The sequence below is a fragment of the Polyodon spathula genome, chromosome 3 (genome assembly GCF_017654505.1).
Source record: "Polyodon spathula isolate WHYD16114869_AA chromosome 3, ASM1765450v1, whole genome shotgun sequence".
NCBI classification, from domain to species: domain Eukaryota; kingdom Metazoa; phylum Chordata; class Actinopteri; order Acipenseriformes; family Polyodontidae; genus Polyodon; species Polyodon spathula.
This window is the reverse complement of record NC_054536.1, coordinates 56677522-56701954: the sequence shown is the minus strand read 5'-3', so window position 1 is coordinate 56701954 and position 24433 is coordinate 56677522. Positions and strand designations below refer to the sequence as shown.

Here is a 24433-nt window from a genome sequence, read left to right as displayed (position 1 = left end):
AATAGCACCATTATTCACCTAGCAATGTCCCTGTCACTTCTACTGTTTCAGCTTGTCCTCTACTTCCTGTAAAAGATCTCAGAAACCTGAATGCCAGACACACAACCTTAACTAGGCCAGTAAAGAGCATGATTGGCACCTCAGCAACGCAAGGTATTCATAAATGTAAAGCGGTGTCCAAATGCATTGCTTCACATTTCAGTACACACAGATTGAAGTGTCTAGTGACAAGCAGCACACATTGTACTGTGCATTTTACAATTACAACACAGCTGCGGGTAACACTGCCTTGGTGATAGAGGCATTCCAAGAATTATTCAGATTTCTTCTGATTAGGAAACAATGTGGATTGTTTTTAACTGTACCAAGTGTCACCTAATCACTGTGGATGAATTGCGATAGAGCAGGGACACGCAACCCGCAGCCTCTTTATCATCTGACAGTGTATTAATTCCATTTCACTTAATGAATACATCGTAAATATTTTTTTAAAACTTTGTTGACTTGTTTTTTTCAATTTTTTGCATAAAAAGCCATACACCATTTTAATTTGTACTCCGGAGGGTAATTGTTTCTCATCAGCTTTCCAACTAATTTCACAAGTCTCCCTCTCCTTTCTCAAATGGAGAAACCCGCTGCATTGAAAGAATCCATTCCCAACATAGGAGGCTTGTTGCTAGGGAGGTGACGCCACAGCCCTGTGCCTTTTGCTACATTGCTGCCTGCTACAACTGAACAACTGTTCGGCTAAAATAAAAAAAAAAACGCTTTAGCAAATAGATATTTAATTTGCTTTGTGTTATTGTGCAATGTGTGTATATGGTAACAGTACGATATTAATGCTTATAAAAGGCCCAGTGATTTTAAATAGCAATCAATTTATTAAAAAACTGCCGTACCCTTGTTACTGACTTATTAATTCATAACTCAGAACCCCTTGTAATAAAACCTAGATCTCAAGATATATTATCTTTGAATTATAATTACTAGTAGCCACCACAATTTTAAGGAAAGTATTCAGTGCACTGTTCAAGATGTTTGTTTACAAAGAAGCTTGTGGTGTCTGGCAGGTACAGTAGAAATTATTTTTGTTAAACAAACAATAAAAACATTTTAACATATGGCATCAATAACATCCAGCTTGCAAAGCCAGAAAGCCACTTTCTTGGCCACAGATTAAAATTTAAGTTTTGCTTAAAATGTAGATCTTGATAGTTTTTGATTACTTTCACAACCAATTGTTTTGTTTAAGGATGACATTGCCTGCTTATTGGTTTCAACTGGCAGGGGTTGCTTGCGAATTAAAATGAGTAGTCGTCTAGGCAGATTTCAGATCATGCTGACAAGTACTTTTTTTTCAGCTTTTTTATTATATTGGTTGTTTTCTGCGGTTTACTGTGAAATAACATACACTTGCTCTTATTTGGTATATATAGATATAGATATAGATATAGATAGATAGACTTCATAGTACCTTTTTTATAATTTATGTAAATTTTCATTTTCAAAGCTTTTTAATCTAGAGTGCCGCTCAAAACTCAATTCTAGGAAATTAAGCACCCAAACTGTACTGTAAACAGTTAATGTAAACTGGGCACAAATCAATTAACTTATCTGGATCATTTATATTAATACATGTAATAAACACAACACTTTTTTTTTTTTTTAAATTAGATTTCATTAGCACATCACCAGTTAAAAAAAAAAAAAAAAAAAAAAAAAGAAAAGTTAAATGGATTGGATACAAAACTGTTTTTGTCCACACTGCGGTAAAAGGCTCTGAAAATGGTATCCCATGATAGTTATACAGATAATAAAACAAACAGACACCATAATTGCGCAACACAATATATATTTTTTTCTTTTTCTTTTTTTTAGAAAATTAGTAACTAACAAGAATATGCTGAGTTACAGTCAGATTTTAGCCCTTTCGGAAGTGTTAACAAGAATTACAAATGACACAAAACAATAAAACTTACCACCCATTACAACCAAACTATTAAAAAAAAATTAAATAAAAAAAAAATACAAATTATATTTGAGTTGATAGGACAAGACAAAAGCACACAGCACTGATCAAAAAGTAGACAAATAAAAATCAACAAAAATTATTCACAAATTTACAAACAGAAAGCAAACCTTTTGTACTCCACTTATAATCCAGACAATTTTATACAGGTTATATGGTAGGTTCAGAAAATGACAAAAAAGTACCAATAAAAGAACACTATTTTATCTCATAAACAATGGCCAACTGACATCATGATCAGACACTGTTAATCTTTTCATTTATAAAAATAATAAAAAAAACAAAACACAGATTCCAATTTATACTGATTTTTTTTTTTTTTTTTTAAACCGATTTAGACTATACAGGCTTCACTAAACTAATAAATGAGCAGGGTTCTATACATTCAAATTATATTCTATGCAAACAACTGAAATCTGAACAAAATTTGGGATTTTGCATTGCTCAAAATATGAGGAAAATTAAATCCTGTACGACAGTAGCACACACTGTTCATTAAAAGAACTGGTTCTGGGCTCAAACCATGCTTGCAAGCAAGCTAAGCAATTAATAAATATCCCAGAGAGTTAACCAAGAGATAACACCCTTGACTTGATTGACTACACAGAAGAAAAAAATAATATGCTGTGTTCCCAGGATTAGTATAGAAGACAAACATCAATACTAAAAGGATCAGCTGTAGAACTATTTCCTACATCATCATGACATTTTAAACCTTTTGCCAGCAGAAAAGATAAATAGCTTTGCAAATAGCATTACAATACAGTGCTCCCTAACATATTCCATCTACTTATCATTAAGCCTAGTTTTAAAGGTTACTGCAATTTTGACATTCTGTAGCCCTACAGGTAATAATGCATAGCCTGAGACCGTTCTTCATGAAGTACAGCAGAAACCAGTTTCTTAGCATTTTACTTCTGTAGTGGACAGACTGAAAATTTGGCAAATCCAGGAAATAACATCTACAGCATTAAATACTTTTTACTTCTTCAAAAGTAAGACTGCTTCAACTTTTTTGTTACTATTTCCTTTAAATATTGGTGATCTACATATTCCATTATTCCACCTAAACTAATAATGTAATATACTATTGGACGCCATCGTGTATGGCTACTGTGAATATCTCACTACCATTCCTCACCCACAAGCAACAGCAATTAGGAGCACTGTTTGTGTGAAAAACACAAACTACTATGAAAGCTATGAGTGATCTCATGAAGGCACTGCGTGGCATATAAGACCTTGTATAAAACTATTTATTCCCAATTTAACAGTTTAAAATTAGAATCTTTATTAAGATAAATATAGCCTTAGATTTGAAAGAACACATTTGTCAAGTAATTAATCCTTCACTTGATTTGTCGTAAGCAATAACAGAAAAGGGTATGACTGGTGTGTTCAAACAATCCTGATCAACAGTCTTTTTGCATATTTGTTTTAATGTTAAATATGTTACATGGGTTTTACTTTATGTTATTTTCATTAAATACTGCACACCTTTTTAATATGCAAATAGGAGACAGGTAAATAACACAGAACTACCAAATTTAGCATTCATTTACCAGTGAGATTTAAAATAGAAATATGTACAGCTACAAAACAGACAAAAAGTCACTAGAGTTAATATCCCTGCAAAAAGTCAGCACAGGCACATGCTTGCTTTAAGGTTAATGGGTGAACATTTAGAGCTTAAAAAAAAAAAAGAGACATGGTATTCCAGAGAAGCAGCCCATTATAGACCAGAATTTGAAATTAGCACTTTGGATTATTTAGGCAAGCCAGAGACTTGTATATTCCAGTCCTGTAGTGACACCCTTAATGAGATGTAGATATTAAGCAGCAAAAAACAACCGTTACCCATAATCAAGGTAAACTGTGGAATTTTCTTAAAACATTTCAATGAAAAAATATATTTGCTGTGTGTCCAAAACTACTTTTTTTCAGATATTTTCAATATTTCATACGTGAAATGGTTAATATAGGACATAGGTTTTATAAAATAGCCCAAAACACAGGGATCTAGGAATCTCAGGAATTTAGCTCTGAACATATTTTGGAAGCATTTGAATTTACATAATTTAATAAATCATCATTAAAAAATACAAGACTTCAGATTTTTTTAAAGCACCATTTTAAAAAAATAATAAAATGTTCAAGCCCAGCTGAAGATTCTATGTTAAATATTCTAAATATTAGAATAAACTTGCTGTCTTCAGTCACTGCTGTCGTCATCATCATCGTCATCAGATACGTTATTCATAGGAAATTTGTAAGAGTCTGATCTGGGAAGCAAGGTGGCACTCAGCTGCCCACTGGAGAGCTGCTCATAGCAAAATTCACAGACCCGCACTGGCTTGGAAGACTGACTGGGAAGCAGAAACTTTTTCTCTGAGCAGGGCCCACACACCACAAACCCACATTTGCGGCAGTGATGCCTGCGGCTAACTGGTGTAAACTTGATTTTCTGACAACGCATACACACGGTGGCCTCTGAATCAGGTACCCACACTGCAGCATGTTCACTGTTTGGTGCCTTTCCGCTTTTGTCAAGCAAGTCGGATACACACTTGCTGATGTGGTTCATCCACTCAGACTTCTCTGTGGCGGTAGCTGCATAAACAGCAAAAGATTTGGTAGGAGTTTTTATAAGCCACCCATTCCGCAGTTCCCCTTCATCCTCAATAGAATCAATTGTGACATTTTCCAGAGGGATTATGTGCTGTTTGTTGTACTTCTTTTTCTGAATGACAATGTTACCGTACACAAGGATGTCGTTGAAGAGAAAAAACTGCCTGGCTTTCGGTTTCTTTCTGCACATCTTTGTTAGCACTCCTTCCCCGATGAGGACTCTACCAGGAATAGCCAGGGGTTGTCCAGCTGCTCCAAAGCACCCCTCCACAACATTTATCCGTTTTGAATTTGCTTCACTGTTTGCCAGGCGATCAACCATCTTTTTTTTTCCTGTATTAAAAAAAAAAGAAAAGTTTAAAAATAGGGTTCACCATAGTCCTACTGTACAGCTACTTGTGCAACACTTTATAACCTACTAGAAGTATTCCCTAACTTAATTGTATTATAGGGGGTTTTATCAAACACTTGAACTTTAACAGTGGTAAGCAAGTAAACAAAACACTACACGGCATATAAAAACATGGCACCATACAATGAAATAGAATTGTAAACTGGTGTAAAATGAAAAACTGTATGTATGCACTTGTGACAGAAATACAATGATTCTTGGTTGTAAATCTCCTTCCCGACCTGTGAGGATGCGAAGCAGTAAGAACAGAGTTCCATGGACAGGCTGGTCTGACAGTTCTTTCCAAGGGTTCAAGGGAAGTCGGCCAGCCTGGAAGGGGTGTGACACTGTTGCAACATTGCATTGACCCAGAAGGGAAACGATGTGGCAGCTGCAGATTGGAGAGGCGGTTGCACTCGTTTACCAAGGAGTCATGTGTGACAGCATAAAAGGGGACGGAGAATCGTAATCTGTTTCTTCGTTTGGTCTGAGCATTTAAACGGTAAAGGACTGTGACAGACCCTGTGAGAAATAAACATTCGTGAGTGTTTTTGTTTTGTGTTCTGTTTGTCTGTAATTGTCTTGTAAATTACTAGATGGCTAAACACAATTCCTGAGCTGTCGCCAAGGGCCAGCACCAACCCGGAACAGCACTGCACGATTGTCACTAATAAACTGTATCACCCACTACGAGCACTACTGCACGCATCCAGGACTGGTGTCCGTGTTAGTATTATTGTGGGGTGGATATTTGTGTTTATTGTTTGGGATTGCAACGCGTTGTTATTTATGCCACTCAATACAGGTTGTGTATTGCCAGGGTCCTATTATTTGGTCACCAGACCTGGATACAATAAAATTCCTTTCCAATTGGATTGTAACTCTCTTTGTTTGTTATATCACACACTGCATCACTCCTGCATGTGTACCCACTTAAACACAGCTCTACATGTAACTAAACTATTTTTCTATTTTATTTATTTATATATATATATATATATATATATATATATATATATATATATATATATATATATATATATATATGTGTGTGTGTGTGTGTGTGGTTATTCACTTAGAAAGTAACCTCCAAAATTATTAGCACCCCTGATAAAGATGAGCAAAAAAGGCTGAATAAAATAAACACAGGTAATGACAGGGTTCGACATTAACCATGGCCCGGTGGCCCAGGGCCGGTAGAGAGCGCAGTTTGGCCGGTAGTTATGAAGCACCACAGGCCTGGCTGGGCCGGTTACATTTAACTAGTATAATAAATATATATGGCCAAATAGAAAATACATTCCAACATTACAATAGTTTAACATTACTAATTACAAGTAGCCATCAAGCACTTACATCAGATGAATCGAAGTCAAGTTACTTTGTTTATTCAATAACCTGTAAATAATTCAAAATAAGGATATCTGGTTGAACTTTTAATGGTCAATGCAAATGTTGCCGTTACTCCATCCATTCACAGAAAGTCAACAGTAGATGTTTTACATTGAACTACAGTCCAGAGTTTAAAAAAAAAAATCTCCTTTCCAACTCTAGTATCTTGCATCTTGCACTTTCTTACAGTTACTGTGTTGTTGTACTTATCATTCAGTATGTCTTTATATTCATCATAATGTTAAATTGGCTTTCTAATTTCAGTGTTACCCAAGTTTGGATTACCGTACTTCTTTTAGCCCTTGCTATATACATGTTTAATGGCTGAAGTAACATATATTGAAAGGGTTCGTTTAGCCACTTTCTTTTCAGACATGGGCTCTCTTTGGTTACCATACACAGCTAGAAGCATACTGAAAATAAAAACATCATGAAAAAATATATAAACATATTGAGCCAGATAAAATTGCATCCGGGCCAGTAAAAATTAGCTCAGTGGCCCGAGGGGCCAGCAGTTAAAAACCTAAAACGTAGAGACCTGAATGAGCTATGTTGTAATTTTCCAACATGTGGAATATATTGTACTTTATTAATAATTCAAGGGAATCAACCAAAATTACACATTTCTCAAATTATAAATTTAATTTCCAAAAAATCTAAGTGTCACAATTATTAGCATCCTTGTTTTCAGTACTTTGTGCACCCTCCCCTTGAAAGGATAACGGCATTAAGCCTTTTTCTATAATTTTTTGTAAGATTGGAGAACACATTGGAAGGGATTTTAGACCATTCCTCCATACAGAATCTTTCCAGATCCTTGATATCATTCGGTCTGCGCTTATGGACTGCCCTTTTCAATTCAAACCACAGGTTTTCAATGGGATTCAAGTCTGGAGACTGAGATGACCATTGCTTGATTTTGAAGTCAATTAACCATTTCTTTGTGGATTTTGATGTGTGCTTGCTGGAAGATCCACTCACAGCTAAGTTTCAGCCTCCTGGCAGAGGCAACCAGGTTTCTGGCTAAAATGTCCTGGTACTTGGTAGAGTTCATGATGACGTTGACCTTAACAAGGGCCCCAGGACCAGTGGAAGCAAAACAGCCCCATAAAATCAATGATCCACCACCATATTTTACAGTAGGCATGAGTTCTTTTCTGCAGATGCATCCTTCTTTCGACGCTAAACCCACCGCTGGTGTGCGTGGCCAGAGCTCTATTTGCGTCTCATCTGACATTAGCACCCGGTTCCAATCCAAGTGCCAATGTCGTTTAGCAGACTCCAGGCACTTACATTTGTTGGTTGCTCTCAATAAAGGCTTTTTTTCTGGCAACCCTTACAAATAGGCTATTGGCATGGAGGTGGCGTCTAACTGTATATTTGGAGACTTGGTGACCCCAAGATGCAAACAAGTTCTGTAATTCTCCACTTGTGGCCCTTGGACTCTTCTTTGCCTCCTGAACCATCTTCCTCACTGTGCATGGGGGCAAGATGCACTTGCGTCCTCTACCAGGCAGATTAACCACTGTTCCACTGGTTTTGAACTTCTTAATTATTTCCCTAATTGTGGTAAGTTGTATATTTAGGTTTTTAGCTAATTTTTTGTACCCATTGCCTGATTTATGATGGTCAACAACCATTTGTCTCTCTTCATTTGACAGTTCTTTGCCTTTCCCCATGGTGATGGATGACAAATGGATTTTACATACGTGTTACCTCATTTTTATACCCCAGTGAAACAGGAAGCCATGGAAGGCCACAATATAGTTCCTTAAGACTGATATGTACTTAAAAAAGTAGAATGTTTATGCAAATTTTATTTTGATTTTATTTATAAGAATCTTTAGGGGTGCCAATAATTTTGACACCTATCTGAGAAAAAAGAGATATTGTTAAATAAACGTTTTCTCAGAGCAATTGGATTAGTATAAAATAAATATTATATTTCTACATTTTAAGTAGAAACCTGTTGCGCACGTTGATACAGTTTAATAGCACAGTAATGTATTGGATTGTGTTAGCGCCATTCAAAAATAAAATAAACAATCTTATGGATTATTTGTTTAACCATTCTGATTACACTATGTTACACAATTTTTGTTCCTGGGTAGTAAGTGTTATTATGCCTCAAAAGTATAGAAAATGGCTATTATTCCCCACAAACTTTGCTTTTGTGACCAGGACAGGTAAATTTCAAAATATCACTATTTCCAATGAGAAAACGGGTGCTTTTGTGTCTTTTCGTTCACATAAAGTCAGAAAAAAGCAACATATGAATCCAAATTAACATGTATTTATACTAAAGTAATACAAAAATGACTACAAAAGATTTAGAAGTGAGTAGTTTTTCAAGATTTACAATTATACTGTAAATTTAATTTTTTTTTTCTTTTTTTTTTTTTATATAAAACACTCTATCAGCCACAGCATTGTTGAATTACTAATCCTCTACAATACTGTTTTTAGTTAATGGAGTACTAAATGCTATTTACTAATTTGTTTGTTTGCTTGTTTAGTATTAGGATTTTGTAAACCCACTCGGGGGGAGGAGAAAGTACAGGCGAAAACATGCCTTTAATTTGGCTCAACAAAAACTTCAGTCACAAATTGAACCGACTAACAGAACTGCCATTAAAAAAAGAGTTTATTGCATATGAACTGAGAATAAGGTTCCCTGTGTTAATCCTGAGGTGTTTCGACAACTCACAGGAAGTTATGCTTATTTATTACTTTGACTGCAAAATTGCTGTGGGTGTTTATGCCATGCTATAGTATATATGTTGTATGCTGTTTGTTTGGTTTTCATGATGCATAACAATGCAGGTAAAGATTGTGGTACATTTTTTTAATTAATGATTTTTTTGGTTTTGAAAAAGCAACCAGCTTGTAAATGAATGTTTTTGGATGGAAATGTGTTGCAGCTCTGGGCTGTTGATGACGTAGCTTGCAGAAATGCCTATTTGTATTTATGCAGATTAATTTTTTATAAAATGCAAAAAAAGGAAAAATACATACAGATTTGTAGTATTATTTATGTAACACTTATTTGCTTGTTTGATCTTTAAAATGAATGATTGTAGGATAACATTTGGCTAGTTCATTTTTGCACTTTGGAAAAATATTTATTCTTGTGTATAATATTGTGAAAATGAAGCCAATGCATTATGTTTGTGTTGGTATAAACATTTAACAACTTTTAAAGATAAAAAAAAGAAAAAGGCTTCTGAGGGCAAGTATGTTTACCTGTGCTTCTGGCCTGTTTTTAAATAGATGTGTTGCTTGCAAAATTGTGTATATTTTAGATACTTTGCTTGCAGACCATTTGTGGTTTTTGTATTTTAAAAAGAACATGTTGGGGATTTGTGTGTAGTATGTTTTTTTGTTTTTTTTTCCCCAAAGTGTTTATTTGCATGGTTGACTCTGAAAATAATGGATGTTTTCAGGATAAAAATAACATGTGTATAACAAGTGTTTCTTTGCCAATAAATATTTCATATCAATGCATGAATATCTCATTTAAATGCATGAAACTGAGGCACTGACAAAACAAAATGTGAAAAAAAAGTTCAAGGGGGTGTAGACTTTCTATAAGCACTGTATACTTAAAACAGTGCAATGGGCATTACTGTAGGTATTAGTGTTGGTGTAACTAGACAGCACAGTAATTAAGAAAAAGAAAATAATAAAATCAAATCATACAGTTCAGTATGCACTATCTGAATAAAAGATTTCCATGTGGTATTACATCCTAAATGTTAACTCCTTACAAAAAGATTTAAAGATTACTGTTGAGTTATAGCCTACATGGTGAATGAAATTACCCAGAATTTTTTTTTTACAGTAATCCATTTAGAAAAACACAGCAATACCAGCTATAACACAGTGGAACAAATATGGTATCACTGGTACTGTACTATTTTATATATCACACTGGTTCATAACACTGTGATACCAAATACATGCAGGTCTGTCAAAACGGTTAAATACAAGACAGATGAAGAACACAGTACATTTTTTTTTTTTTTTATCATGAGGTTTCCAATGTTACTTCAAAACTAGAATTTTAATAAACAAAACGCTGTCTTAATAACCAAATCCTTATTTCTTTTATCAGGAATAAAAAGTCCCTTGTGTCGACATTGTCAATACCTTTTAGAATAATGCCTGAATCAGATCGCCGCAGTCTTCTTTGTTCAAGACTGAATAGATTCAATTATTTTAAGTTGTCTGCATAGGACATGCCTTTTAAACCTGGCATTATTCTGGTCGCTCTTTTTTGCACTCTTTCTACAGCAGCAGTATTCTTTTTGTAGTGAGGTGACCAGAACTGAACACAATATTCTAGATGAGGTCTTGCTAATGCACTCTAAAGTTTTAACATTACTTCCCTTAATTTAAATTCAACACTTTTCACTATATATCCAAGTATTTTGTTGGAGTTTTTTATTCCCTGCGTGCAATACACTTTTCTCTACTAAATGTCATTTGCCATGTATCTGTCCAATTCTGAATGCTGTTTAGATAATTTTTGCGTTGTCTGCAAATGTCGAACCAGGTCCAACATTACAATTTTCCCTTTTCTGTCCGACATCAATGATGTCAAGCACAGGTCTCTAGTCAGTTTTTCTCCAGAAAAAGCTGAGAAAACTTTTCAATGGCCGAGTGAGACCGATAGGAGCCAAGAGAAGCCGGAAAAAAAGGTGTGTGGGGGGGGCAAGGTGCGTGTCTGAGCAATACATCACCAGAGAGATAACACGGACACAAATAAAGAAGATAGCTGCTTCTGCATCCAGCGCTCAAAGAATATCACTGACATTTGCAGAGCTTTTTGAGATGTTATAGTAATAAAATTACTTGGATTTCGTTATTGAGGAGTTTGGTGATAAAACGAGCGATCAGGAGAGGATTTATCAGTATGCACAACTATGAAGAGGTATGTGAAAAATACAGCGAACAAGGAGTGAGGCTTGGCTGGAGATGCAGTACAGAGTGTCCTTTTGTTATGCAGTGCCTTTTAAAGCTGTTTTACTCCATATATATATATATATATATATATATATATATATATATATATATATATATATATATATATATATTTTAAACAGTGCGTGTAAAATAAACAGCACGTGTGAAAATAAGTTGGACCTGACGCGCTTGACAAGCGTTGAATAAGTGGACTGCAGAGATTTAATGCAGATTAGGAAGAGCAGAGGACCTAATATTGATCCATGTGGTATGCCACTGGTTACCTCGCTCCATTTTGAGGTTTCTCCTCTAATTAGTACTTTCTGTTTAATACATGTTAACCACTTCCTAATCCAGGTGCATGAATTTCCTTGAATCCCTAATACGTTCAGTTTGAGAGTTAAACTTTGCAGGACTTTGTCAAAAGCGTTCTGTAAATCTAAATAAACTGTGTTATATGCTTTGCAATTATCCATTGTCGATGTTGCATCCTCAAAAAAATCAAACAGATTAGTTAGACACGATCTCCCTTTCCTAAAACTATGCTGACTGTCTCCCAGGATACTGTTACCATATAGATAATCTTCCATTTTGGATCTTATTATAGTTTCCATATGTTTACATATAATAGAAGTCAGGCTTATTGGTCTATAGTTACCTGGTTCATATCTGTCTCCCTTTTTGTGGATCAGTATTACATTTGCGGTAGTTGGGTGTGGTATTTTTTGGCTGCAGGTTCACAATGTTCCTCCATTGGAAACCTATTTGCCACAATAACAGTATGTGATCAAAATGATCCTGCTACCAGGATGGTATAAGACACATTAAAGCAAAAGAAAGTTAGCAAGTTATGTTTATAACATAGTAAACCCTAAAACCAACAGTCAGTGTCAGGAATTTGTCGCAATGACCTGCATACAAAAGAATACAATCGCATGACAAATATGCATGGTTTAAAGAAAAAGGTTTCCAAGCTATAGCCTTTAAAATCTCACACCTATCAGCAATACTTACAATTTAATTGTATCCATGGAGTTACCATGGTGACATACTTCTATTATAACAAACATAATAGGACACAGAAAAAAAAAGGATCAGAAAACAGAGGACATTGGGGAAACACAGCCGCGTGTGTTTTTCTGATAACAAACAAGCTGAAACTCGGAGCAGCCGATTCAAATTCAGCGCCGTTTTGAGACACGGGCGAGGGGAGGAGCCGACAGCACAGCAGAACAACGCAGTTAAACGAGGCAGTCTTCCCAGCGACAGCGAGTGGGAGAAGTACAGCGTGGAAAAGTACAGAGCAGTTTCGAAGCAGAAAGGAGAAATTGCATCTTGAATTGCTTTAATCAGAAAACAGAGGACATTGGGGAAACACAGCCGCGTGTGTTTTTCTGATAACAAACAAGCTGAAACTCGGAGCAGCTGATTCAAATTCAGCGCCGTTTTGAGACACGGGCGAGGGGAGGAGCCGACAGCACAGCAGAACAACGCAGTTAAACGAGGCAGTCTTCCCAGCGACAGCGAGTGGGAGAAGTACAGCGTGGAAAAGTACAGAGCAGTTTCGAAGCAGTTTGAAAGCAGGTTGACGGCTGCAGAAGAAACTAAACTTCAAAAAAAAAAACCCTCAACATGGTCTTCAAGCCTGTAATCTGTGACACCTGCTTGATGTGGGAAATCCGAGAAAACCCAGCGGAGCTAAACCAAGTGTGCGTAAAGTGCCGCGCGATCCAGGATTTGCATAAACTAGTAAGCATGCTAGAAATGGAGCTGGAAGAAGTGAGACAGCAACAAGATCTTGAGGAACTGGCACACCCACAATTCATGGAAGTCTGCATCACCCCTAACAGACTGAAAGCCACCAGGGAGATAGAAGGTCAGAACAGCTGGGTTCAGGTAGGCAGAAGCAGGGAAAAAAAGAAACTTCGTCAAAACAACCACCAGAAATCAAAACAACCAACAGATTTGAGTCACTTCAGAATTGTGATGAGCAGAACCAACAACAAGAGAATGAAAGGAACAACATCCAGGACCCTATTGACAGTGGTGACAAGACAGTAAAAAGAAGGGAGGTCATGATTGTTGGGGACTCCATATTGAGAAACACAGCAAGTTCAGTTCGCAGTTTGGACCCCCTTACTACAACAGTGTGCTGCCTTCCGGGAGCCTCGGTCAAGCACATCACTGAAAACGTGGACAGGCTCCTAGAACGAACAGGAGACGACCCGGTAGTAGTCGTCCACATCGGTACAAACAACATTGGAAGAGACAGACCAAAATCCCTGCAAAACAAATTCAGAGAGCTAGGAAGGAAATTAAAAGAGAAAACCAAAACTGTGGTATTTTCTGGTATACTACCCGCACCTTGCAAAGGACCATATGGACAGCTGGAAATAATAAATCAAAACCAATGGTTGAAGACGTGGTGCACACGGGAAGGCTTCACCTATCTTGATCATTGGACCACATTCTACAACGAGGACTATCTGTATAGACGGGATGGACTGCATTTAAATAACAAGGGAACTAGTCTACTTGGAGAAAAGATCCTCGAGCAGGTTCGGAAGCATTTAAACTAGAAAGGAAGGGGGGAGAAATCAACAAAAAAACAGAAGGGAGACCGCATCAAAACAAGAACAACAACTCAGGTAAGACAACCATTAAATGTATTTATCTAAATGCTAGAAGTATCAGAAACAAAATTCTAGAACTTGAAGCTACTGCACTAACAGGTAACTATGATGTGATAGGTGTTACAGAAACTTGTTTATCTGAGAGTGATGGGGACGAATATAATATTTGTGGGTATACACTGTATAGGAAAGACAGGCAGGACAGAAGAGGAGGAGGGGTAGCGCTATACATAAGAAACAGTCTTGAAGCCCAGGTGTTAAACCTGGACAAAGAAAATAAAACCGAATCAATATGGGTCAGAATAACAGACAAAAATTCAAAAGGCATAATAATAGGAGCATGCTATAGACCGCCAGATTCAGACGGTGAGCACAATAATCTGTTATACAATGACATTAGAAATGTGTGTAGCAAAGGAGAAGCCATACTAATGGGGGATTTCAACTTCCCCCAAATAAAATGGGAAAACCCGGTGGGTAGCGCGAAGGATGAAATAGAAATGGTGGAAATGACAAATGACTGCTTCCCAACACAATTTGTGAAGGCACCCACTAGAGGGGAGGCATGCCTTGATTTAGTCTTTTCAAATAACGAAGATAGAATAACTAAAACAGAGGTCAGAGAACCACTGGCAAACTCAGACCACAACATGGTCTCATTTGAAGTGTTTTTTAAATCCCCAAAAGTAAAGACTAAAGCTAAGGTTTACAATTTTAGAAAAGCAAACTATGAAGGTATGAAACAGAGACTAACAGAAGTAGATTGGAGTAAAATAGAGAAAACACCCACAGAAGAAGGATGGTTGTTCTTCAAAAATGTAGTACTAGAGGCGCAAAACAATTATATCCCTAAAGTAGACAAATCTAAATGTAAAACTAAATTGCCAAAATGGTTTAATAGATCAATTAAAAAAAATATTCAGCGAAAAAAGGCACTTTACAGAGCATTAAAAAAGGACCAAAAAGAAAGTACACAGAAAGAGTACACAGAACTGCAAATGCAAGTCAAAAAGGAAGTTAGAAAGGCCAAGAGAGAAATAGAAATGAACATTGCTAAGGGAGCTAAAACCAATTCCAAAATGTTTTTCCAATATTACAACAGCAAGAGAACATTCAAAGAGGAGATTAAATGTTTAAGAGATACAAATGGCAAAATCGTAGAGGAAGAAAAAAAAATAGCAAATATGTTAAATGATTACTTTTCACAAGTTTTTACAAAGGAAGATACTGACAACATGCCCCACATGTCATCCAGTTCCTATCCAGTTTTAAATAACTTTAGCATAACTGAGGCAGAAGTGTTAAAGGGACTAGGAGCTCTTAAAATAAACAAATCCCCTGGGCCGGATGAGATCCTCCCAGTAGTACTCAAAGAAATGAAAGAAGTAATTTACAAACCGCTAACCAAGATCATGCAGCAGTCTCTTGACACAGGGGTGGTACCGACAGACTGGAAAATTGCAAACGTAATACCGATCCACAAAAAGGGAAACAAAACTGAACCAGGTAACTACAGACCAGTAAGCCTGACTTCTATTATATGCAAACTTATGGAAACTATAATAAGAGCCAAAATGGAAAATTACCTATATGGTAACAGGGTACTGGGAGACAGTCAACATGGTTTTAGGAAAGGGAGATCGTGCCTAACTAACTTGCTTGATTTTTTTGAGGATGCAACATCGATAATGGATAATTGCAAAGCATATGACATGGTTTATTTAGATTTCCAGAAAGCTTTTGACAAAGTCCCGCACAAAAGATTAATTCTCAAACTGAACGCAGTTGGGATTCAAGGAAACACATGTACATGGATTAGGGAGTGGTTAACATGTAGAAAACAGAAAGTACTGATTAGAGGAAAAACCTCAGAATGGAGTGTGGTAACCAGCGGTGTACCACAGGGATCAGTATTAGGTCCTCTGCTATTCCTAATCTACATTAATGATTTAGATTCTGGTATAGTAAGCAAACTTGTTAAATTTGCAGACGACACAAAAGTAGGAGGAGTGGCAAACACTGTTGCAGCAGCAAAGGTCATTCAAAATGATCTAGACAAGATTCAGAACTGGGCAGATACATGGCAAATGACATTTAATAGAGAAAAGTGTAAGGTACTGCACGCAGGAAATAAAAATGTACATTATAAATATCATATGGGAGATATTGAAATTGGAGAAGGAATCTATGAAAAAGACCTAGGAGTTTTTGTTGACTCAGAAATGTCTTCATCTAGGCAATGTGGGGAAGCTATAAAAAAGGCTAACAAGATACTCGGATACATTGTGAAAAGTGTTGAATTTAAATCAAGGGAAGTAATGTTAAAACTGTACAATGCACTTGTAAGACCTCATCTTGAATATTGTGTGCAGTTCTGGTCACCTCGCTATAAAAAAGATATTGCTGCTCTAGAAAGAGTGCAAAGAAGAGCGACCAGAATTATTCCGGGCTTAAAAGGCATGTCATATGCAGACAGGCTAAAAGAATTGAATCTGTTCAGTCTTGAACAAAGAAGACTACGTGGCAACCTAATTCAAGCATTCAAAATTCTAAAAGGTATTGACAGTGTCGACGCAAGGGACTTTTTCAGCCTGAAAAAAGAAACAAGGACCAGGGGTCACAAATGGAGTTTAGAAAAAGGGGCATTCAGAACAGAAAATAGGAGACACTTTTTTACACAGAGAATTGTGAGGGTCTGGAATCAACTCCCCAGTAATGTTGTTGAAGCTGACACCCTGGGATCCTTCAAGAAGCTGCTTGATGAGATTTTGGGATCAATAAGCTACTAACAACCAAACGAGCAAGATGGGCCGAATGGCCTCCTCTCGTTTGTAAACTTTCTTATGTTCTTATGTTCTTATGACACCGTGCACTGTACTTGATTTTTTTTATGACCATGCCTATTTTAGAACAAAACATATTTTTACGAACAAAATTAAAATGAGTTAAAAGTTCTTAAACTTGCCATATATTAAATTATAAACATCAATATAGTGACTCTTTAACTTTGTTAAACTTTAATTATTTCACCAAACAATGATTTCATTACCTGTTAGGCATGGTTTCAAAAGCTAGTTGACGGGCAGAGACTGAAGCCGCCCATCAGTTTTACTGGGCAGCTAGAAACACTGGCTGTCATTAACAAGAGCAAATCAGTGTGCCCCTAGACTCTGCCCTTTAAAAGGCACAAGCAATCCAAACAGTGACTGATCTGAGACGGCTATTGCTGCAGAATACAGACCTGCACAGCGTAGATCCCACAGGCAGCTCACACAGGGTAGTGCTGCATGCTGCATGCGCAACTCATAAGACATCATAATTATATGCTACAGCCCGATCACATGATAAGGGTGATGAATTTAGGTACTAAAACTAAGTTTATTTCATAACCAATAATCCTAGACCTAAGGTTCTTGGGGTATTGGCCGTGGATCACCAATTAATTCTCACAGGGTAATCACTATGTTCAGTATTCTCCCCCTCCCATACCTTTTATGGTCACATGGTAGTGGTCTTGAGGGTAAACGAAGCACGATGTAATTACGAGTTGCGCACGCAAAACTACCCTATGTGAGCTACCCTGCGAGAGCTATGCTATATGAGATTTCGTTCTGCAGCTATATACTCTTAACCGATTTGCCAGTTGCTGTCTGAGCACATGCTTGTTGACAAAACAAGTCACTGATAGGCTGATTCAATCCACACACCCTCCTTTGTTCCTCCAGGAGGGAAGGATTTGTTTGTTTTGTTTAAATCCACGATTCTGATTGACTGTACCTCGTGTGTTCGTTGAAATGAAAGCATAAAGTGCTGTTTATTTTTCTATTGTTTTTTACATTTTCTTTAGTCTACAGGACTTGAATTTCAGCACAGGATTGCAGGAATTGTGCATTTTCCAAGTTGCTCCCGCATATATGCAACTTTCAGTGCGGGAAAATCCCACAGATATTTTAAGACACAAAGCTACCGTATTTTTCATCCAATTTAGAATGCCTGTAACGCTACAACAATCTCTAAGGAAGTGGGTGTCAGTGATGAAACACTATGAGCCGCATTCTGAGTAGTTCTGGTTAAAATAAATAAAAGTAGTTCTGGATATTTTAAAGTACCGCAAGACTTCTCGGCCGCTATCTTTAAGGATTATAGAAACTCTGTACACTAAAGTAAACAAACAGTTTTGAAAAAAAAAAAAAAAGACGATATTAAGTCTATCTAGGTGTTGTTCTGCATACAGTGACTTTCGCTTTAACTCTTTTGGGGCGCCAGGACACCGAAGGTTACACACATATTACTCAGGCACCGTAAAAGCCACCTACCTACCAGTGTGCGTATACGCAGTACTCCTAGCCGGAACTACAATCGCCTGAAGTTAAGCCTCTCATCATGTGACAGAGTTCACAGCTTAGGTTGCGTTTTGAGCCTATTGCTCCGTCACTGTAGCAGCTAGACTGAAAAAGGCGGTATCGTTGGAAAGCTTACAAGCTCAGTTGTGAAAACATTTAGTGACCTGTCACTCTGACGGGCAGCAGTTCATTGGTCCACATTTGGAGCATTTATATTCAAGGACAATTAGTTTCATTTAAATCTAAGGTATAATTTATTTAGTGATTGCAATACACTGAAGAAAAGAGCTTTACTATCCGGTGAAGCCCGTCTTGTGATATTGAATGCTCTAGCCGAAGACTTGATTAGCCACAGTGTACAGGTAACAACAGGGTACGACATTAACCATGGCACGGTAGAGATGGCAGTGTAGCCTCTAGTTATCAGGCACCACTGGACCAACTGGGACGGTTACATTTAACTAGTATAATTACATATATTAGTATGTATATTATATATATTATATATATATATATATATATATATATATATATATATATATATATATATATACACATACATACATACACACACACACACACTACCAGTCCAAAGTTTTAGAACACCTCAATTTTTCCAGTTTTTATTGAAATTTACACAGTTTAATGTCTCAATGACCTCGGAAATTAAAACATAGAACAAAAAAACAATTGGCAAGTCGCAGACTCTGGATCCAGCAAAAGAGCCCCAGACCATCACGCTTCCTCCTCCATGTTTGACAGTTGGTGTCACACAAAGAGGAATCATCCTTTCGCCTACTCGACGGCGTACAAAAATCCTGCGTGATGAACCGAAGATTTCAAATTTTGATTCATCGGTCCATAAGACCTGTTGTGGCTTTGGGTCTGCCAGGCTTCTTCCTGTCAGAGTTTCCTCCAGTTTCCAAGTGCCTTTTGATGGTGTAGGAAACTGTACTCACTGACACCTTGGCTTTCTTTGCAATTTCTCTAAAGGAAAGACCTACATTTAAGGGTTTAAATGGTCTGTCTGTCTTCCTTTATTAATTGCCTTTTTCTCGCCATTATAATAGCAATACACTACTTCCTGCTGTACAATACTGTCCAAATAATGCTTAAGAGGGTATAGTAACACAGTCTGTTCCAACACTGCTTTTATACAGACAGAGGGTTTGTAAGTAATCAACAAAAGTTTGGACACCTGTAGGAATTGTTAGCATCAACTTTCAAGGCTTAATTTACTTCCATCGCTGCAGAACAGCTGTAAGTTGTTAACCCATTACTTGTTCCCTGAAAAAGGCCTTTTTGTATAACTCTGAAATATACATTATTTTTCAGTTTTTGTTAACCTAAACTTTTTTTTTTAACCTCTGGCATTTTACCGCTTACCTTTGTACCATTTCAGGTTATTCACTGGACTTGAACTGCTTAAATTTCAATAAAAACTGGAAAAATGGGGGTGTTCCAAAACTTTTGACCGGTAGTGTGTGTGTGTGTGTGTATATATATATATATAGTGCACATGGCTTCTGTTACATAAATCCAGGAAAATGGGACAGTGTGCCATGAAGCTGAAAAATAATTTAAAAACCATTTATTAAAAACATAACTATGAACTAATCTAACTTTCCCGCCGCAAGTCATATTTGTAGTACAGTCAGAATCTGAAACTACGTACTGAAGTGCTCTGTTGGTACTCGTTCCTGCGACATGGCAAATTTTACAAATCGAGTTTTTACAACTAAGCAACCAATAAGCCAAAAGGAAAGTGCTGAAATCAATAAATCAAAAGTAATTATGAAAAAAAAATGAAGACAAACATTTAAAGTGGCAGCTTCATTACGAGAGTTTAATGTTCTGCTTTGTTTGGTGTCAGTTTCCCAGACTTGTAGATAAAACAGCAGCTTTACTTGTTGTAAACTCAGCATTTCTTTTAGATCATATCCAGTCTCACAGTAAGATGTTCCGATGGATGCCCAGATACGTGATCGAATAGTCTAACTTTTTGATTTGGGATCTGATGTGTTCAAGTCAAAAAAAGGCATTCACAATCTTTTCAGGACTCATTGGTATCATTCAGCAAGATTGGCGCTGACCTGGGAGAGGCTACATTAGTGACAACACTCCGAGAGGTATTGCTATTATTTTGAATTATGAGTATTGTTTTAATAGTATTTATTATTACAATTAGGGATGGGAAGTTCAAATAATTTTCTATTTGAATACAAAGAGTGCAACATTTTTGTGTGTTCGGTTACCCGAACTCTGGTCCCTTACGCTCCCAAGAATAAAAGGCAAATGCGTGTGTAAGGCAGTAAACTTTATCCGGGTTCACAAAGTGTACAAACAATGTCCAAGACAGGATTTATGCATTCAGTACCCAGGATGTATGCATTCAATACCCACAATATTCATTAGTCATGTTTTTTCTTTTGTTTACTGAATTAAAATACAGAACCTCAATGAGCTGCAACGTCACAGTGTGTATCTCTTCCAATTAAAGCAACCGTAGCATAATAATGTGCAAATAATATTTTTTGCTGCAGTGTATTCAGAATAAAATAACACCTATCATATAGCAACCTAAATATTCTACATCTGTTTAATTCTAACAAATAATATTTATAAAATAACCTTAAGTGTAAATATTGTAAACTGGCCAAAACAATATAAAATACATTTCAATAACATTTAACATTACTAATTACAACTAACCATCAAGTAGTAACATCAGATGAATCCAAGTCAAATTATGTTGTTAGTCAATAACCTGTAAATAATTCAAAACAAGGATACCTGGTTGTACTTTTAATGGTCAGTGCAAATGTTGACGTTACTCCATCCATTCACAGAAAGTCAACAGTTGGTGTTTTACATTGAACTGCAGTCCAGAGTTGGCAACAATTTCAAACTGAATTACTGTAGAATGCTGCTATTATTAGCATTGCATAATTAATTAGGGTCCTTATATTTAATACTGACAACACATGTTAAGCGTCAGCATTAAAAAATAAGACGGGTTTGCTTCTACTAGTAGCTAATGTGTGTGTGTGTGTGTTTTTTTTTTTTGTACTCATATGTAATGTGCTATTAGAAATCTTTTTCCTTGTAATCGTGCATTCGACTACACTGACCCATCCCTAATTAGGATAATTATAATTCAGTTTTAACATTGCTGTGACCATATGGTAACAGCTTGGTTGCAGGTTTGCTTGTGAAAGAGTATCACTTGTACACCATCATTTTCAAATCTTGAATACAGTATTTTCATTTTCTGACAAGCACACACATATGTGCATATATTGAAAGGATTAATGTAGCTACTTTGTTGAGACGTGGGCTCTCTTTGGTTACCGTAGACAGAAACATTCTGAAAATAAAAACCATCATGAAAAATATAAATATATATAGTTAAAATTGCATATGGGCCAGTAAAAACACTAGCTCAGTGGCCCAAGGGGAACAAGCTCAGATGTGTCTTACTAAACTCACAGCAAAAACAGGAATAGGTCAAACTGATTTGCAATGGGTTAGTGCCATCCCTGAACTGAACCTTGCAAGAAAATACAGCATTTGATAATGGTTAAGTAATCAAACAACTACCAAGACTTTAATATGACCACAAAAATGTTGGGCTTGCCATTAGTCTTATATTGATGACAATACAGTGCAAATAAAAACAAACATTTTCATGGAATAGTTCCTTTATATAACATACAAAAACAACTACTACAGTACAGACAGTGTGTACCAGGCATCCTGCAACTCCCTGAAGTCAATGCAAAATGTGGTCAATAGTTTATTCCAGACAACATTTCTCATTAATATTTGTAAATCATACAATAATACTCACAATAATAATAGTGTAGCTGAAGTACTACTTTTATAAACATCTTTGTTGCAGAAAATACACAACATTCAAAGTTACACAAAAAGGCAATTTTGCTCAACATAGCTCAAGAGGAATAATTGCACTTATGCTTTTATTAATTTGACAGTTTACTAAAATATGCAAAAGTTTTACATTAAACCCTTTTGTGCCTGTTTTACAAATGTATATGGTTAACATTCTGTTTAATGCCATGCAGTATGTTTCTATGTTCCATCAGTTAGGGTATATGAACTTCCTTTTCAGCACATTGCTCATGTTTAAAATTGTCTGTTAGTGAACACCCAAACTGTCTTTCTGTTGAATCTAAAAACTAAGAAATTAACCTCTACGTCACTTTTAATAGTTATGTTCAAAATTATAAATTCTAAAGTACAAATTAAGAGTAGAATCTTAACCCTACCTGTTAAGAGTGGACCGAATCTCACTATCCTACTAAACAAACTAGTTATGCAGCACTCTATAACCTAAGCAGTTTCTTTTTTTCTTTCTTTTTTTTAATTTCAGAGAAATAAAAGGTTTAACGGGAGTAACTACATTAGTATTTGCATTTACACTGACTGACTTTTGAGTTGATGTGCACTTTTCAGACAAGCACGTGTGTAGGTAGATATATAATGAAGCACTTACTCAGCAATCAGAAGTGTAAAAAGTGCACACACATGCTGCATGCATCAGCAAATACTTCCACCTTACACATTAAACTTCAAGGCAAAGAGGACTGTGTGCTTTAATTACAGAACAGAATAGATAACCCACCGGAAAGTCTAAATTTTATATAATTTATTTTGGTTTTCATAAATACAGTAGCGCAGGCAATCAAACACTTCCTCAATCTCACCTTGTATTTTTTGTATCTGAGAGTGAAAGTACACCACTCATCGGGTTTCAGCTACCAATGTATCCTCTTATCCGAAACACAATAAAGATGACACATTGACTAGACATATGTGGAAATATTTATTGGCAGTACAGTGTGACTGAATGGCACTCTTCTCACCAGAGCTTATTACTTTTTCCAACGGAAACATTACTTGTAAATATACATTCGGTTCCGCATTACAACACAGTATTTTTTCAACAGTTATGACTTTCGTTTCCTCAGCTGTTTCAACCGGGTGGCTGTCAGTAAAAACTTGCAACCGAACTAAACTAGCTTGTTTTCAGAACAACCCCCTGGGTGTCAGTCACATTCCTCTCGTTCGGTTTAGTTCAGTAAACTGCCAGAAAGTTCAATGCTTCCCCACTGTGTAAAACAACAAAAGCTTGAAAAAAGACCTACCAGTTCTTAATTTCTGCCAGGTACTTGGAGATAAATTGAAATCCCTTTTAATCCAATTTAAAAGTAGCTAGCTACGACTAGTCCCGCTGCACGAATTCACTCTTCTTTCCTGCCGCTCGACAATTTGCAAGCAATAGCAATATGGCTCCCGGCGGCGGTGACGGGAGCAGGGACGTCCCCACGTACAGTACTAAGAAGCATGACGCGTGAACGTTCATGCTCTTGGTGTTGCAACAACAGGAATTGAATTGTTGAAACAGACCTGGTTTGGCTTGCTTCAGTTGTGCGTAAGGTCTTAGTAAGCATAGTTAAAGCGCACCTTTTTACGGGTTGCACCAGCTGTGATAGTTATAATTTAAGACTTAGTTGTTGCTTAAAATGTACGCATAAATTTAGGGAGGTGTAAACGTTCGTAGAGTCAAAATGCACAAGAGGACACGGCGACTTTTGCTGCGTGAGCGTCAAAGTTGATGATGATTTTGTTCATAGTTTTCAGCGAATCCAGCGAGACCACATACATACTCTTGATAATTCGGCCATCCTTTTAAATCTTATTAGATTCTACAATTTCTTATACGATTTAATAGGATTATTTCAATTACAGAAGAATTCCTCTAACATTTCCTATAATATTTTCTACTGTTTTTTTTTTCACCAGGGTTATATTTTAATGTATAATTAAATATGATATATGTTATGCTTACAAGATACACGGTATTTTTATGAATGGAAATGTTTCAGAGGCATGGAACATTAACGTTAATAGTTATATTGATTAATAATTAATAAACGTTCCTAAAACTTCGTTTTAAATTTCAATATTGTGTGTGTGTGTGTGTATGTATGTGTGTGTGTATATATATATATATATATATATATATATA

At 36.4% G+C, this 24433-nt stretch overlaps 1 protein-coding gene across 1 annotated transcript; it reads right to left on the bottom strand.

Annotated features, from left to right (window-relative positions):
- Positions 1–1714: 1714 nt before the first annotated feature.
- On the bottom strand, positions 1715–23685 carry LOC121313220 (pleckstrin homology domain-containing family F member 2-like). The gene is made up of 2 exons (XM_041245546.1): positions 23550–23685; positions 1715–4990 (listed from the first exon to the last, which is right to left on the bottom strand). Exon 2 carries the CDS (start codon positions 4977–4979, stop codon positions 4242–4244), a length of 738 nt encoding a protein of 245 aa, XP_041101480.1. The 5' UTR covers positions 4980–4990; positions 23550–23685; the 3' UTR covers positions 1715–4241.
- Positions 23686–24433: the final 748 nt, after the last annotated feature.